The sequence below is a fragment of the Paroedura picta genome, chromosome 1, assembly GCF_049243985.1.
Source record: "Paroedura picta isolate Pp20150507F chromosome 1, Ppicta_v3.0, whole genome shotgun sequence".
NCBI lineage: Eukaryota > Metazoa > Chordata > Lepidosauria > Squamata > Gekkonidae > Paroedura > Paroedura picta.
In genome coordinates, this window is record NC_135369.1 from 24,917,184 (window position 1) to 24,934,413 (window position 17,230).

At 45.3% G+C, this 17,230-nt stretch overlaps 1 protein-coding gene across 1 annotated transcript; it reads right to left on the reverse strand.

Annotated features, from left to right (window-relative positions):
• Nucleotides 1–2: 2 nt before the first annotated feature.
• LOC143833159 (uncharacterized) lies at nt 3–17,043 on the reverse strand. The gene is made up of 9 exons (XM_077328679.1): nt 16,189–17,043; nt 14,860–14,931; nt 10,146–10,791; nt 9,774–9,981; nt 8,759–9,469; nt 8,587–8,651; nt 4,842–5,004; nt 3,092–3,129; nt 3–1,169 (listed from the first exon to the last, which is right to left on the reverse strand). The coding sequence occupies exons 1-9, from the start codon at nt 16,420–16,422 to the stop codon at nt 1,099–1,101; spliced, it is 2,208 nt and encodes a 735-aa protein (XP_077184794.1). The 5' UTR covers nt 16,423–17,043; the 3' UTR covers nt 3–1,098.
• Nucleotides 17,044–17,230: the final 187 nt, after the last annotated feature.

The following is a 17,230-nucleotide window of genomic DNA, read 5'->3' on the forward strand; positions in this document are numbered from 1 at the left end:
CCTCTGCATGTTCACAGCTGTGGAGTCAGTTTATTGTCTTCTGCATGTGCCTTAAATAATCAGGATAATTAAGAGAGGGTGCACCCCTTACCTTTATTTTTTTTTGTATGTGTATATCGATCTGTTGATATCATGGTTGCATTTTTTAAAGGCAGTCAAAGGGGATTTAGAGAACCTGCTTAAACAACAGTTACAACATATTGATATTTTAGTGGCTTCAAAAAAATTAAAAATGGAACTATTTATCTTCTGGGCAGGGGGGAGAGGGAGTGGTTTGATGATGATGAGTGATTGGCAATGGGTGGGAATGAACAGGACAAAGAAAACAGACAGAAACATTATGTATAAGGAAAAAAACAACCCAAAATTGACTTTCACGAAAAGACAGGATAAAAGTGGTCTCAAAAGAACTGGGAAAAAGCAGAGAAAAAAACAAAAAGGAAAGGAAAACTAAAGACACTCACAAGAGTGTTTGAGAAATCAGGGTATAAACTGAAGTGGTAGGGGCCAGAACTGATGGGAAAAAAACAATGCGGAAAAGCTCTCAGTGTTGGCAGGAACTTTTCAAGTTGGGAAAATGCATGCCATTTCTTCCACTTGGTCTGCATGTTCAAGCTGTGTCCTTTCCTAAAAGATCAGAGCAATGCAAGTTTGGAAAACAGCATACTGAAAACAGGGAAAACCTGGAAAGTTTATGGCAGTACAAGGTCATGTAGATGATCCTCCCAAGTGTTGTGTTTGGAACCATAGGCGGGGTGGGGGTGGTGGGGGAAAACCCCTCCTTTTCAAAGAACATAAAGCAATGGAGGGGGGAGCTTCACAAGCTGAATTTCTTCTAGTCATGCAGCCATAAGCAGCACGTGATTCCTACTAGGGGGGGAAAGTTTTAAATCTCACTGGAAAGACACAGGAAGGCAGCCTGGGGGGGAAAGGGCAGGATCCATTATTTCCTTCTTTTTCTCACCACCGTGGACAAAAAGATGGTAGAAGCATGCTAAGGTTAATACAACTGCAGCATTGCCAAATAAGTCCTTCGTCCCTGCTATGACCGGCTGAACTCTGTTTCCTGTTCTCTTTTTCTCTTTTCTGCTCTTGGCTTCAGTCGTAAAAATCGTCTTTGTCATGTAGATCCCCGTCTTTATTCGCCTCTTCTGAGTCAGCCTCAAGTTCTGTGAAAGAAGGCAGACAGTTCTGTCACTGTGGTTTAAAAAAAAGGCACTTCATACTAGACCTCTGGCCACCTTTTCTCATGGAGAAACAAGATCCATCAGCCTCCTCACTCACAAAGATCACAACCTTCTTTATCACCAAGATCATTGTTTTCCTAGGCTCTGATTCCATACCCACAGTTGCTACTAAAACGTGTTTAAATTGCCAAATTATCTTTCAACAGGCTTTGAAATGTTGTAGAGTAGGTGTGAACGTATGTATCTGTACGTGTCTGAAAAGACATCTGTGCAGAATTCAGTCTGAAGCTTTTTAATACACTTTAAGTGTATTCAAGTTTTTTAATGATGTTCATTATTAGTATAGTTAAACACATGCAAACCGCTTGTTGTTTCCTTTGGGGCATTCAAGACTGCCAACTGGCCAGCTTCCCAGTGGTAAGTATTACCCAGGGAAGGATGGAGAATGGCCAAGCCTTTGCTTTTGGGGCTCTGAGTTCCAGCTTTGTGTGGTGGTTAGGAGCGCTGACTTCTAATCTGGTGTGCCGGGTTTGATTCTGCGCTCCCCCACATGCAACCAGCTGGGTGACCTTGGGCTCCCCATGGCACTGATAAAGCTGTTCTGACCCAGCAGTAACATCAGGGCTTACAATCAGGGGATTGTAAGCCACTTTCGGACTCCTTCGGGTAGAGAAAAGGCAGCATATAAGAACCAACTCTTCTTCTTCTATATATGGATGCAATACTATCATGAGACCATTATCTTACAATATATACATTTTATTAATGAAAAATGAACAGAGTGGGGGCAAGACAGAAAATGTGAAACGCAGCTGGCAACCAAATGCTTGATGAAGCCAACATGAAATACTACTTTGACAAGTCCCAGTTCCTAGAATCTTGTAGAATCCTGATGCTCAATCCTATCCCAAATCCATGAAACAACTGTGTGGGAAGTATATGGGAAGAAGGCCTAAGTGAGAGAGGGAAAGAGAATGACAGGAGGCAGCTTGGGGATCTGAGAGCGACAGTGATGCAGGAGACATGGGAAAATTGGGTTAGGCAAGGGGCTGGCAGAAACTGGACGATCATGAGCTCTGCAGAGATGCTTTGGGAAAGACAAAAAGGAGCTTTATGGCAAGCGCCGAGAGGCATGTAAAAGCAATGCAAAGAAGAGAAAGGAGAATGTGGGAAATGGAAAGACTAAGAAAATAGGGAGAACGCATTTTGTCCCCTTAGAAGAAGAAGAAGAAGAGGAGTTGGTTCTTATATGCCGCTTTTCCCTACCCGAAGGAGGCTCAAAGCGGCTTACAATCGCTTTCCCTTTCCTCTCCCCACAACCGACACCCTGTGAGGTGGGTGAGGCTGAGAGAGCCCTGATATCACTGCCCGGTCAGAACAGCTTTATTAGTGCCTTGGCGAGCCCAAGGTCACCCAGCTGGCTGCATGTGGGGGAGTGCAGGATCGAATCCAGCATGCCAGATTAGAAGTCTGCACTCCTACCAAACTGGCTCTCTCTAATACTTAGTAGTGGAAATAGGCTGCTCCCTGGCCTTGGGTGGGAAGCTGGACTCTGGACCTTGGATGGAGTCTGTCCTTTCTAGAGTTGTCCCTTCCAAGGGTTTGTAACCCTATATGTCAGAACAAAGAAGCAGATGTACTTGATTTCTTATGGAACCCACCAGGCAGGAATATGCCTGTTGTTTTAAAATGCAGGCGAGATACCTAGAATTTTTTAGAGTAAGCAAAGCCCTGTCTCAAAAATCCACCCTTCCTGCATGCCTGATTGTGAGACTGTATAAATGAAATTTAGCAAACAAAATTAAACCAGATCATCAGATCATGAGAAAGGCACGGAGAAACTCTGGATGGCAAGTGGCAATCTTTGAAATTCAGTTTTCACTGCCCAGGATATGTTCCCTCACCTTGGAAGTTTGGAATCATGGTATCTCCCTGCAGATCCCTAAGAAGAAAGCAAAAGAGAATTTGAAATTAGGCTCCACCCCTGCTTGGAGTAACGTCCCACTCTGCTTGCATACTGAGCAAGCTGGATTCCACAGATCCTGATGAACAAGAGGCAAAAAGGAATATGAGTTGTCCCCAAGATTCTGAGGAAATTAGTAAATGAAGAAGTAGGAGGCTGAATGTCAATCAATCTGTGTCTATAGCTGTAACCAAACAAAAATGAGAGTGATCCGGGGAGGGGGGATTCTAAAAATGGTTGTAATTGATGCCAGCTAAATACTTATCACAACAAGGATCTTAAATGGTTTGGGGAAATTTGCTCTCTGAGTACATGATTGGCTCACATTTAGGGACTATGAGCTGTGGGCCAGTAGATGGAGCCATTGATCTCACCATGCATCTTAGGAAAAAGTAAAAATCTGAAGTATCAGGAAACTGGAATCATCATCCAATAATTTTACAGGCACATTAGTTTAGAAAGTGAATGCTGAAAATTTGAATAATAACTGTATTACAAATTGTGGCTACAATTGCTTGGAATCCAACAAAGAAGAAATAAATGGTTGCTATTTAAGACAAAAGCTGACCATTCCAATATTCACCATTCCATAAATGGATCTTATTTAACATTTCCTGCTGCTCTCCCCCACCCCTACCAAGTGAAAATTTTGAGAAACCTTTTCCACAAAGAAATGCAGGTCCATTGATATCCCCCCTCCCCCCACTTTATACGTGCATGAAAGTGGGAAATTTGCGGAAGTTAGGTTACTTTTCGAGGTTCACTTATAATAAACTGTGGTATGGACAGCCAAAGAAGTATTGCAAACAGTTTCATTTCTCTGTTTGAGTTAAACATAAAAGGAAGGCATAAATTTTAAAAAATACCAGGTTCTCCTAAACATCACGTTATGTTGTAGTGCAGTACAGTGGTTTGAGTACAAAACTAGCATCCAGGAGACCTGAGTTCAGATTACCATGGAATTCACTTGTTGATTTTGGTTCAATCATTCTCTCTCAGCCTAACCTACCTCAAAGGATTGTTGTGAGGATAAGAAGTAGGAAAGTACATCAACGACACTGCTCTGAATTTCTTTGCAGAGACTGGGATAAAAATGCACCAGATACATAATGGTAGCAGGTAGAATAGCAAGCCAGATGAGATATCTCAGTCTAACTCAACTTGGCAGTGTTTAGTGCAGCATTTCTCAATTTTCTTACAGTTGAGACACCCCTGAGACATTCTTCAGGCTTCAATAAACCCAGAAGTGGAGCAATCATGCAGAATATGGTTGGTAAATATAGCTGTGTACATACTCACCTGGGAGCCCGCCCCTTCCCATCCCCTCAAGGCCCATCATGGACCACGGTGGGGGGGGGGGGACGGGGACTGGTCAACATTACCATATATGGTCTTATCATGATAAATGTTTAACAAGTTTAAAAAATATATTAAAAATTAACTCCCACCCATTCAGGAAACCATTCCAGGGCCATCAAGAAGCCCCAGGGTTTCACGAAACTCTGAATGAGAGAACCTGGTTTAGTAGCATAGCCCAAGATAATAAATTATTTTGCTCAAGCTCAGTGAAATTAACCAGCAGCTGTGCCTAGCTACTAGGCATTTCAGTGGTTCTTGTTCATGGGACCTTCCTCCTGAGTTGGCTGATGCTTCTTGAGTTGGAGCATGGCAAGGAGGATATACATATGTACCTTGTAGTTTCTGGTATATTGGAGTGCGGAGCCAAGGCTGCTTCAAGATCTGTATCAGCTTCACTTTCTTCTTCATCATCATCATCTTCCTCCTCTTCCTCTTCTTCTTCTTCTTCCTCCTCCTCCTCCTCTTCCTCCTCCTCCTCCTCCTCACCAATGGATTCTGTTTTTCGATAAGATAAACACAAGTGGGAGAAATTTGCTAGAACAAAAGGGAAAGTAACAACCCTGCTGTAAGTTTCCATAGCATGTTCCCCATTTGGATTGATGAATCTTTGTTTAGCAGTTCGGAAATCTGCTCCCAAGTGTTTGCTGGCACGCTGTCCTTTCACCTGATGTTAATGCGTACATGTGTTGTACATCTCAAGGGCTTGATTTCATTCAAAGGGTGGACTAGAAAGTTTAAAGAAACATTGTGAGGTACACAAAAGGCACTTATTCATATTTGCCAAGGACAATCTGCTATCCTTGGTAAAAGCATTGTTTCCATTATTCTTATTTGGAGAGGGCAGAGGTGCACAAGAGTACTTCCAGAATCCAGAGGAAACCTTGATCCAGGGCAAATGCATATATACATTGGCTCCAAGATACCAAATACAGCCTGCTTCTTTGTTATTCCCCATAACCACCTATCCAGATTGTAAGCACCACTGGATGTACTGGAGTCTCACATGCAATAAGTAGATCTAGATCTAGATCCATTAAATTTGGCAGTCTTTCTTTACTTAGAGAGTTCTTAAGGCCCATTCTGAGCAACAAGTTTCAGCTGGTCTGCTGTAGAACAGTTCATTTCGAGTCCAGTTGCACCTCAGGAACTCACAGGCTTTTGGAAATACAAACTTCCATGAAAGTTCACTTTTTAAATTACATAATTACACCTGAATTAAGGTATTTTCATGTGTTCATACTTAGGGGGATGCAGTTTGTGGATAGTGATAGACTTTGGCCCCTTGGTGGGTAGTGCTGTTTTTAAGTGGATGTTGGTATTTATTTTTTCCCCATTTTGTAATGTGCTTTGGGAATTGTTGGAAATCCGCCAGCACCTAAGAAACAATTTTCGGGGCACAAACGTTTAATGCAGTCCTGGAAAGATACCTGCGGCCATGCCAGGTCATAAAATAACACGGTGCCTTTTCTCCTGGAGGAAAGCCAGCCCCCCTTATTGCAATAAAGGCTGACCTTTCTTGTTTCACCACAAACTCTGTGACTTATCTGATGGTGTGCCTTGCCGGACTAACTTATAGTCACAAGAGAATTATTACAACAACTGGCAGGGGCTCAGGGTAATTGCAGTCCATGGACATCTGAAGAGCCATGGTTTGACCACCCCTACTGTAGAGGGTAGACACTATGCTATGGCATTAAATTTTGCTGATGTTCTTCCCTTCCGAGGCTCCATCCCCAAATCTCCAGGAATTTTCCATCCCTGAAACTGGCCGTGGCTTTCCAGGGTTTCAGGTGGCGGACCTTTAACTAGAGATGCCGGGGACTGAACCAAGCATGACCAAGCGGGCGGTCTGCCAGTGAGCCCCAGCCCCTCCCCCACAAGGGCTCCACATCATCTCCACAAATGCCAGTTCTGGGTGGGTCAGTGTAATGTGCTTTGTTCCCTCACACACACACCCTCCCGGCCTGGTTTTAACTGGGGCACATCAAGATTAGCTTCACTTTTAGTCCCAGTTGGATTAGAGCTAATTGCAAATTAGGTGTGTATTTCTGGCTGGCCCTCTCTGCTTTGTGAACTCTATTCAACTGAAAATTTTGTTATCCACCTGTTAGTAATTTTTAAACTGTTTTTATGCTAGAACTAGCAATAAAGCCCATTGTGGAAAAAATACAATGTTGCCATTAAGGAATGCAAAACACAGAAGACCCGCCAACTGTAGAATACTCAATTAAGAAATAAGCTGGCATCGGATAGTGACATACAGGTTAATGTGTGTTAAAATCAAAGTCAAAGTGTCAAAATGAGCGCTGGTATCGTTTGCTTTCAAGGTCAATTCTTCATCAGTAACTCTGTATAAATACAATCAATTTTTCTATTACAATAATTTTCAAAATCTGTAACACTTAGCTGTATAAATATCTGCACAGAGCCCCCCTGGGCAGAGTCGGTCCGATCTCCTTTCCCGGCAGCATTCAGCCTCTGAATGTTGGTGAGTGTGCTAGAGTAGCGATCCCCAACCTGTGGGCCGCGGACCACATGTGGTCCTTCGACTAATTGGAGGTGGGCTCCGAAGGACGCCTTCTCCCCCCCCGGCCCTTTACTTCATCCCTCCCGGCCCTTTACAACGCACTTCGGGTGTCATTGTCTCCCATCACTCCCAAGTGGGACTATCTCGTTGCAGAGAAACAAGCTCAGGGTTCCCATTGATTTGTCATTGTCATGAGTTAAAATTTCCATGAAAATAAAATTTTCCTTATGTTCATTGTTGTGGGGTGTCTGTACCTTATTTTGAAGGGATGTTTAAACATTACCATAGTGATCAGAGAGCGTTAGGGCAGTGGTTGAGAGTAGAGGAGTAAACTACCCCCCCCCCCACCGGGCCTCAGTAAAAGGCGTTGAGTGGTCCCCAGCGTTGAGTGGTCCCCCATGATAAAAAGGTTGGGGACCACTGCGCTAGAGTGTTCCTCGCCCGGTTTGTTGGGGGCTGGTATGAGTGGGGCCGGGCCAATTAGGACACGTGCATGTCCTGTGCATGTCCTGATTGGCCCGTAACGTTCCATGGACCAGAAGCAGAGGCCAGACCGGCTCCTCCCAGGAGGCCTCTAAGCAAATATTTAAGTGTTTAAGATATGTTCTCTGGCTTGAGGTCTCTATGCGAACAAGTAAGAAAGTAATTATTCCTCTCTGGCCTGGCTCCTGACTGGTTGTTTAGGTTGCCATTCATCAGGTGGGGGCCTGCAGCTCTAGAATTACAACCAATCTGATTAATTAATTAATTAATTAATTAATTAATTAATTCAATTTCTATACTGCCCCTCCCCACAAGTGGGTTTGGGGCAGTTTACAGTAATAGTAAAACAGTTAAAACCAGTGTCACTCCCCCACCCTCTTAAATACCCTCTGTGGCATCTTCATACTACAGAGGTCAGTTCTTCTGGAGAACAAGATAGCTTTGGTGGGCAAATTCTATGGCTTTGTTCCCCTTTGATCTCTCTCCATTCCCCAGCCTTTGCCATCCCCAAATCTGCAAGAATTTCCCAAGCCATTGTTGACTACCCTACTGGTTAAACACAGTCACAGTCTTTGGCCTGGGTTTGGACCCCTCCCCAACCCTGGACTTGTATCCTTGCTACTATTGGATGCGACTCACAGTCTTGCTTTTTTAAAACCTAAAAGGTGACCCACCAGCCTTCATGAGACATATATATTGATCCCAAAACAAGTTTTTTTATGCAGGGGTTTGGCACAGAAAGAACATTTGTGAACATATCCTGTAGACTAGAGAATCCCATAGACTTAACCCAGAAGGCCAGAAAGGTGTCATCCTTTGGAAGCCTCAAGAAATCCAAGCAATAAAGCCCAGGTGAGATCACACAAGACCTGGCCTTTCCTATTTTGCGGGAAACAGAAAAGAGTATGTACATTCTACCCCCGAACTGCTGATCTGTTATGAATATTCGTCTTCAATTCAATAGACTTATTCTGTTGATAATGTATATTTTGTCCTCATTCCACACAGGGTAGTAGATAGAGGACCAGGAAATCTAATTGGAGAAGGGCTCTGGACTTTATGCTTACCTGCCCCAATTGCTAGAGGTCCCTCACTCTGCAGACTGGGGGTCTGACACTCCTCACTATTGTCCCTTAAATAGGAGAAAGAAAAAGATTAACAGGAGAAAGGATCAATTCCTGGAAGAGATAGGACAGGATTTTCTTCCCATTCCTATCTATGGGGAAAGGATAAACTTACTGCTCAGATCGGATGTACATCTGGGGTCCTATAACAACTTCATCCGAGCTGCTGCTGGTGCTGGCTGCGTCTTCTTTATTTTGGGGGCAACTGGGCGCCTCCTGGCTCCCCTCAGCCTCCTCTACATCTCCTTCCTTGTCTCCACTGATGCCACTGTGGCTTTCCTCACTGCTGTCTGGCTTGCTAGTCTTCTCACTGGATTGTCCTCCCACTTGGTCATCGCTCTTTTCTCCCTCTCCGTCACTCCAGTGCAGATCCCTTTTCCCCGCCACACTTTCCACCTCCTGAAGTTCTGGCCCAAAGTTCGCCAGCACCTTTTCCTCTACACTGTCCTGCTCTAAGCCTTCCTGGCTCTGATCAAAACATCCCAGGTGGTTGCCTTCCGTAGCTGTACTCACTTCACCCACATTGCCGCCATCCTCATTTTCTTGCCCCTGCTCCAGTCCTCCAATTCTCCCCCTTATCTCCTCATCTTCCTGAGCTCCTCCCTCCCTCAGAGGTCTGTGCTCCTCCACAGTTTGTTCTAGGCCCAAGTCCAGACTTCCTGTGGCTTCTCCTCCTTCATCAGCACTTATCTCCTTTTCACTCCACCCCTTTTCTCTGAGTTCTCCATTTCCTGATTCTTCCAAGCATGGTAGTATCTCTTCCCCCAATACCGCCATGGATGCTTGACTTATCGCCATTCCCTCATGTTCCAGCAGTCCTGGGAATCTGAAAGTGGGAAGAGAAAGTGGGTCAAGGGGAAGGGCCCAGAAGGGCCTGGCGATCTACCAGAATTACAACCAATCCCAATGGGGGCCGCATGGTCCCCTGGGGGGCCCTGGCACATTTGACGGGGGACACAGGCCGAAAAATATGGAAATTGCAGCGACAGACTTCATAGCTTCCTTGCTAAATGAGGAGGGAATCACAGGGATTCCATACCAGATGACATTCCAATACCACGGATGGGATGGGAAAGGTATATGAAGTGTCTTGGTAAATAACAGGAGCCTTTTAGAAAGCAGACTGGTACCTTTCCCAGGACATGTGTGCAAATTCCTCATTCAAGATCATTCCTGCGTCTGCATTCTTCTGCTTTGTCTTCTTCCTTTGTGACCTAGGCAACCTTTTGGTGTTCCTTTCAGCCACCCAGAGCCCAGATTTCACCTCAGCTGAGGAGGAGACCGAGGCACCTGAACTGTCATTGCCCAAACGCATCAGTGGCAGTTCAAGCTGACTCTCTGGAAGTGACCAGAAGAAGAAAAGTTGGAATTTCATGTCAGCTTCAGCCCCAGAAACAGTAGATAGATGAGAAAGCTTCTGAGGAAGATCAGAGTGCCAGACCCTGTTCCCCCTCTCAATTTCCCCCTGAGGTATTCAAGAGTCAAAGAAATGTTGACCTCACCGTCCATACTGCTGGGTGCCTCTCTGTGCAGTCCCAGAGGATAGGAAAGCCCTGCTGGGTCACACGGCAGGTGGTGGCCTTCCTTCCTCACAGCCACGTCCCGATGCTCCTCTGCTGAGCCTTCCCTGCTGAGAATGGAGTGCCTCCCTGCCTCCTTGCCTTGAAGGGAATTGCTGGTTGTGGAGCTTTCAATATCCTGACCCTCTGATACCTGGGCCATGACAGGCCTCAGCCAGTCCTCTGGGAGATGAGGGCCTCTCCCCAACACAGTGGTCCTACCAGGAACTGGCCAAGGCTCAGAGGAAGAAGAATGGCTTCTTCCTGGACCAGGAAAGAGCCATGTCTTTTTATCCTTCTGTAATTTCCGTGGAGACCACAGGGAAGGCAAAGCTGGACCACCATGTTTTCTGGCAGGGTGAGCTGTGGGGGAATAGAAAGGATGGTCCAGGGAGGCTGTGCTCTGCTTATATTCCCAAAACCCTGGCCCAAGTCTTCCATGAGCTCCAGGGGCATGGGTTAGTGCGGTGTCAAAGGGGGGAAATGGTAATGGCTCACTCTGGTACTCCATTTCTAAAGGCAACTGACCATCCCATTCAGCAGAGAGCGGCTTTGTCAGCAGTTCTGGGGGCTTGACGGAGACTGGACCCTAGATGTGAAAAGCAATAGAAATGTAAATGGATCCTGAGCTGGAAAGAAATATAATCTTTGTTCACACACCCTTGATTAATACCCTCACTATGTTTGGGGTTTTCCTTGTTTCTTGCCATACTGAAATAATGTAAGGTTTGATTTAAAATATAGACTGAGCAATTAAACATGAACTGCTGAATTCAACTGAGCAGGAAGGGTCCAAGCGAGGAAGCACGCCTACCCATCCTGGATGGAGTGCAACTATCAGTCGCTCACTCCACCAGGAACCTGGGTGTGATTCTTCATGCCTCCCTTTCCATGGAGGCACAGGTCATGAGAGTAGCATGGCAGGCCTTCTACCACCTGCACCAGGCCAAGCTTCTAGTGCCCTACTTGGCCCCAGAACATCTAGCCACAGTGATCCATGCAATGGTCACCTCTAGACTAGACTTCTGTAACTCGATCTACGCAGGCCTTCCCTTAACCTTGATCCAAAAAGCGTAACTGGTCCAGAATGTCACAGCCAGGATCCTCACAAACACATCATGGAGGTCCCACATCTGGCCTGCGTTTCAACAACTTCACTGGCTCCCAGTTGAATTCCGGATCAAGCCTAAGGTTCTGGTAATCACCTTCAAGGCCTTATGCAGTCTGGACCCTGTGTATCTGAGAGACCGCTTCTCTGCCTATACCCCTCATAGAATGTTACGTTCATCTGCCACCAACTGGTTGAGGATCCCTGGCCCCAAAGAAATGTGGCAGGCCTCAATCAGGGCCAGACCTTTCTCTGTCATGGCCTCCACTTGGTGGAACAAGCTCTCTGAAGAGATCAGAGCTCTTCCTGAATTCCCACAATTCCACATGGCCTGTAAAAGGGAGCTCCTCCATCAGGCATTTGATGAGGCTGATAGACTTAACACCATTCAGCTGCCTCCACCTCCTCCCCGGACATCACAGTCATCCTCCACATTCTGAACCCAACTGACCCTCCCTCTTATGGATTCTGTTTGAAAAGTTCTATTGCATTGCTAATTGTTATGTTATTGTTGATCAACACTGGTACTTTGACCTCCTTATGAGAAGGAAGGACTCCCTGGAGAAGAGCCTAATGCTGGGAGAGATTGAGGGCAAAAGAAGAAGGGGACGACAAAGAATGAGGTGGCTGGATGGAGTCACTGAAGCAGTAGGTATGAACTTAAATGGACTCCGGGGAATGGTAGAGGACAGGAAGGTCCGGAGGATGATTGTCCATGAGGTCGCGATGGGTCGGACACGACTGTGCACTTAACAACAACAACAACCAGTTCTTACCATTATTGTTATGACTATTGTTATTATCGTTATAATGTACTCCCCTATGTTTTATGTAAACTGCCCTGAGATGAGCCTTATGGGAGGGTGGTATAGAAATATAATAAATAAATAAACAAACAAACACATTAAATGAAATACCTGGGATTGGCTGCATGGGAAGGGCCCTGAAGGACAAATCCTCTCAGATTGCCACCCCTCCTCCCCACCGCACAATCCAAGACTAGTGGAGGACAGAGAACCCAGCAGGTCCTAGTTCTTTAAGGGCAACTGTTTCACCCGCCCAGACCCAGGTTTCTGTCATGCACGCCAGGTCCACTCTATGCTCTGCAAAATAGATTTGCAAAGTAGAGGTTTTCTGGTTTATTGATCTGGCATTGCACAGCATCAGTGTCAGAGACGGGTTGATCACCTTTGCCTGTACCCTAGTGTCCCGAGGGATGGGACAGAGGTTGGGAGAGGTCCAGGTGCGACTGAATTTCAGGCCCCATCTCCTCCCACCGCTGTCTCTGCCTCTTCCCTGATACATTTGGGTTCCCTGTTGTTTTTCCTCTCTCCATTCCTTTTGGTATAGGTGGGATATCCATGTTTGGTGGTCAGTTTGTCTTGACCGTTCTGTTTCCCTATGGAATGCTATTGTTTAGTTTCTGTGGTTATTTTAATTTTTGCTAGGGCCATTCTTGAACCCTGGTTCTATGTTTGTTAGGAGGCTAGTTTCTGATTTGTGTGTAGAGAGATTATGAGTTTCTGGAGGGATAGCCCCGATTGCTGTTTATGGCATCTCAGGGCTGCCCATTCCAGTTGTTCATTGCATGTAGTGTGAAGTTTGTTTCTGGAGGGGTGGCCCTGATTGCAAACTGTGGCATCTCAGGGTTGCCCAGTCCAGGTATGTGTTGCGTGTTGTATGTGTTTGGTTAATGCTGGATCATATTGTGTGTTGGGGTTTGCGATTAGAATTAATTAGGGGAAGCAACATGGGCAGGAGTTGGTTAGGGCAATTGATTTGGAGCAGATTGGGGGCAGTCAGTTTGGGTTGGGTTAGACTGAGCATGAACCATTGGCCTTGACCTGGTGAGTGGTGCAAGAAAGAAGGGATGACATGGTAAGGCAATGAGAGGGAGGATCTTTATCCAGAGTTTACTACCCAAATGTAACTCCTCTAGTGATATATTTATTTAAAAGTAGCCCTCCAGAATCTTTTTTTCTTAAGGTGAAACGTACAGGTATGTATATGATCCTTGGTCTTCCTCCCACCTTGAGGCAAATCAGTCAATTTGGAGGAGGTGATTAACGATGGGAAAAGGGCACAGAGGGAAAGGATTAAATCCCTACTTTATTTTGCTGTCCTAATCCATTTGGGGCCCTGCAACCACTTTTACTTAGAGAGAGAGAATCTCTTGCATCATAAATAGTTTGGCTGCACTTTTCCGGCATTCAGTCACTGATGGATTGGAGGGTTTAAAAAAAAAAAGCAGGACAGAAAATGCTGAATTGGTCCAGTTCATGCTTAATAGTATTATTTGGACATTTTGTCATTTAGCTTAAAACCCAGGCATACAAATTAAGACTCTCACTAGATTAAAAAAAATTCTTGTTGATTAATCAATTCAGCATAAATGTTCATAAGAATTAGGATAGCATTCTCCCTTGGGCTGCTTCCACATGCAAGTCTTGATTGTGTTTGGCACCCACATGACCAGAGGGGTTTTCCCCCACATTTACCCACATGATGTCATCTCCTAATTATCCACTTTTCATGTTTCCTCCAGCTTTTCTATCCCCCCCAACCTGGATTTCTTCCATACTGGGAAATTAGTCATCTTATTGCTGTGAAGGCAGAGACATCTGTAGGGGCCACAGAGCACCCATAAGAAAGTTCCCCCTACACATTCCTTACTTTAGCCTTCTATGGCTGCAATTGCCTCCCTGCCAGTGGGCTTATGGGGGGCTTTAAAACTGATAATTGCTAGATCACAATAGTATTATAATATATGTATAATGGTCAGAATGTTTAACTAGGATCTGGGAGACCCAGGTTCAAATCCCTGCTGTGCCATGGAAATCTGCTAGGTGACCTGGGCCCAATCACAGACTCCAAACCTAACCTACCTCACAGGGTTGTTGGGATGATAAAATGGAGAATGTGGAAAAATATTTTGGGTCCCCAATGTGGGAGAAAAATAAGGAGTATAAATAAAATTTTAAAAATAGCATTACCTTCCCAAATGAGACAAGGAAGAGCATGTGCTTCTAAGACAGTTCCTCTAAATGTGAGCCCAAAGGCACCTAAGCCCAACAAAGATTTATTCAAGGTATGAGCTTTTGTGTGCATGGACACTTTCTCAGAAGACACTGTCTGAGGAAGTGTGCATGCTCACAAAAGCTCACACCTTGAATAAAACTTTGTTGGTCTTAAAGGTGCCTTTGGGCTCACATTTTGTTCTGCTACTTCAGACTAACATGGCTACCCACCTGAATAATTTCCTCTAAGTATTTCTACCTATTACTATTGCTTCAAATATAAGTGATGACCAGTTTTTTATCTTTAAAAAATCAAAAGGTGTTTAATCAACATCAAGTGACAAAACACTTTAACTTTAAAAATGAAACCTAAAAATACTGGAATTTCAGTGTGGAAATTTTGCTTTGTCTTGAATATGCATGAATTTTATTTCAGCTTCAACAAAGAGGCCAAAGTAATCTCTGCAAAGAAAACACTTTGCCCTAGATTAGAGAACCATAGCCTCATTTTGTAGCCATCTGAAACACTTACCTGTCTCCTACAAGCTCCCTGGTGCTCTGGCAGGCCCCCCCTCATCTTCTGAAGGTATTCTTCATAATCTCTCTAAAACAAAAGGTAGTTTTGGGTCTGGGTTTCTGATTCCTCAAGGAGGCTCAATGTCACTCTTTTAAACAGAGATTAAAATTTCAGACCAGATCTCTCTCCTTCCCATCACAGAAGGAACTTGCCATGCTGGTCAGAAGGTCCATGTGGTCGGGCATCCTGCTGCTTTCTAACAGGGCCACACAGATGAAAGAACTAAGGCTGCAGTCCAAATCAAGGTTCAGCTATGAGAGATTCTAGGCATTTGGGAAAAATAGTTCCCAGGACTTTATTTTCTCTAAAACTCATGTTCGTAAGGCCTCGACACAGTTGGTGACTGGGGGGGGGGGGGGCTCACCAACATCTTTTCCCCGGCCCTAGACAACCTCTTTTAAATGACCCCACTGGGGCCACCATCCAGGTCCCCTATCACCTGTATAATTCTGATACCAATCTCCAGGTGGCAGCTCAATTACCACAGCCAACAGAGATCAATCCACCTGTCAAAAATTGCCACTTTGGAAGACAGATTCTATGGCATTATACCCCACTGAGGTCCCTCCCCTGCTCCAACCACACCTTCCTCAGGCTCCATTCCAAAAATCTCCAGATATTTCCCAACCTGGAGCTGGCAACCCTAATATGCGACCACCTATCTTGTTTATACTGTGAATTAATTAAACACTGCACTCTTTGGATTCCACCAGGAGACCACGGCCTCTCACGTCAAAGTGTAATCAGTATCATTAGCACTTTAACAGATTTTATTTCTATTAAAGATATAGAATTTAAAGCCTGGGGTGCAAGAAGTCACAGCCCACAGGCACTTAGTCACGTCACCCTGTGTGGCCCAGTGCAAGAGCCCCACCACCCCATCAGTCTGGCCTGCAGCAGGGGAAAGGCCTTAGACCTGAACTGGGGGAACAGCTAATTTCTCTGCCGGCCCAAGCCAGCAGCCGCAAGAGCCACTGAAGAGCATATGGGGAAACAGCAGCCCAGCTCTTCTTTAACTTGACATTTGGGACTTTGTCTTTTCCTTACATGACTGGGCTGTTTTCTAGGCCCTGCTTTGTTCAGAGTGCCCTTCCTGTCTCTATAAATGGCACACAGTCATTAGAATTCACGTTTATCTCCAGTCGTGAAGCTGTTAGATTTATTAGAAATGTTCTGTTATCTGGAGACACCTGCGTTTTATTTTTCTTTTGGAAGCAATTTCACATTTGCTTGCCAAGCAGGGATGCCAGCCGTAATCCCTGCCAGCCCTCTGGCTATTCTCACCTTCCTCCTCCTCAGCGCATCCGTCTTGGCTGCCAGAAGGGCTAACTGGGCCTCCAGTCCTGCAAAGTCTCGCAGCAGCTGCTGGTTCCGGGTCCGGGCTTGGCTCTCACGCATGCAAAGTTCTGTCCATACCCTACATAGGTCAGCTCTTTGGGTCTTTGGGTGGGGGAGAGATGGGGAAGGTACCTTGGCACTAAAGGGGCCCGGAGGAGGGAAAGGCAATGATCCAGCCATTGGAGGGGGAAAACGGAGGGGGGCATTAACAAAAACTATTTTTCTTCTCTGGTATAACAGAAAATGGACACTTTAAGGGGAAACTGGAAAAGATGCTTCCCCGCAAATTATATGCTCCCTCACAAATGAACACGGGGAAAAATCCTTAATGGCCCCATTTTACTCCATGCTACCTTGAATGGCCTTCCAACACTGATAAACATGACCTCTTTGCCCACAATTAGCCTCCAACTCTATTGAATACTTACTGTTGTGAGGATGAAGGCATTAAAGATGAAACCTCACTTTGCAAAAAAAATTTAAAAAAATGAAGGTTGGGCGTGGCAGGCAACCGTTAATGTCAAAATTAGATCACTTTAGCAGCCGTTCTGGCCAGCAGGATTTCAGCAACGGCAAACAGCAGAGATTTATCTGGGATAAAGAAGCACCAGGCAGTAGGTCTATTGTAGGTTGGCTGAAGGAAGGCAGTGGGAAGCAGGGTGGGTGGGAGAATTAAAACTGATCATTGCAGGGGATTTGGAGGGCTGCTGGGTGTTACCTCCTCCTGCTCTTTTCTGCGAAGGAGAGTCCAGGTTGAGACGTTGCAAACCTCATCTCCATGGTGCTCACGACCCATTTCTTATCCAGGTAGAAAGCACCCCTCTCACCAGCCAGCTAAGTAGTGCACCTCCCTTCCCCATGCCAGTCATCTCTGCCCTGTCTCTTCTCACCACCTCCCCCTTCCTGGTTTGTAATTGGGCCAATCTGGCAGGAAGGAAATCTGAAGGATTAGCGAACAAATCTTCCTGCTAAATCTGTAGCTTTCCCT

Excerpts from the sequence above, each read along its gene's own strand:
- LOC143833159 (XM_077328679.1), bottom strand. The coding sequence starts at position 16,422 with ATGGCTGGATCATTGCCTTTCCCTCCTCCGGGCCCCTTTAGTGCCAAG. Across the intron at positions 9,982-10,145 it reads GGCACCCAGCAGTATGGACG|AGAGTCAGCTTGAACTGCCA; the intron begins GTGAGGTCAACA and ends GGTCACTTCCAG. Across the intron at positions 1,170-3,091 it reads CATGATTCCAAACTTCCAAG|AACTTGAGGCTGACTCAGAA; the intron begins GTGAGGGAACAT and ends CTTCTTTCACAG.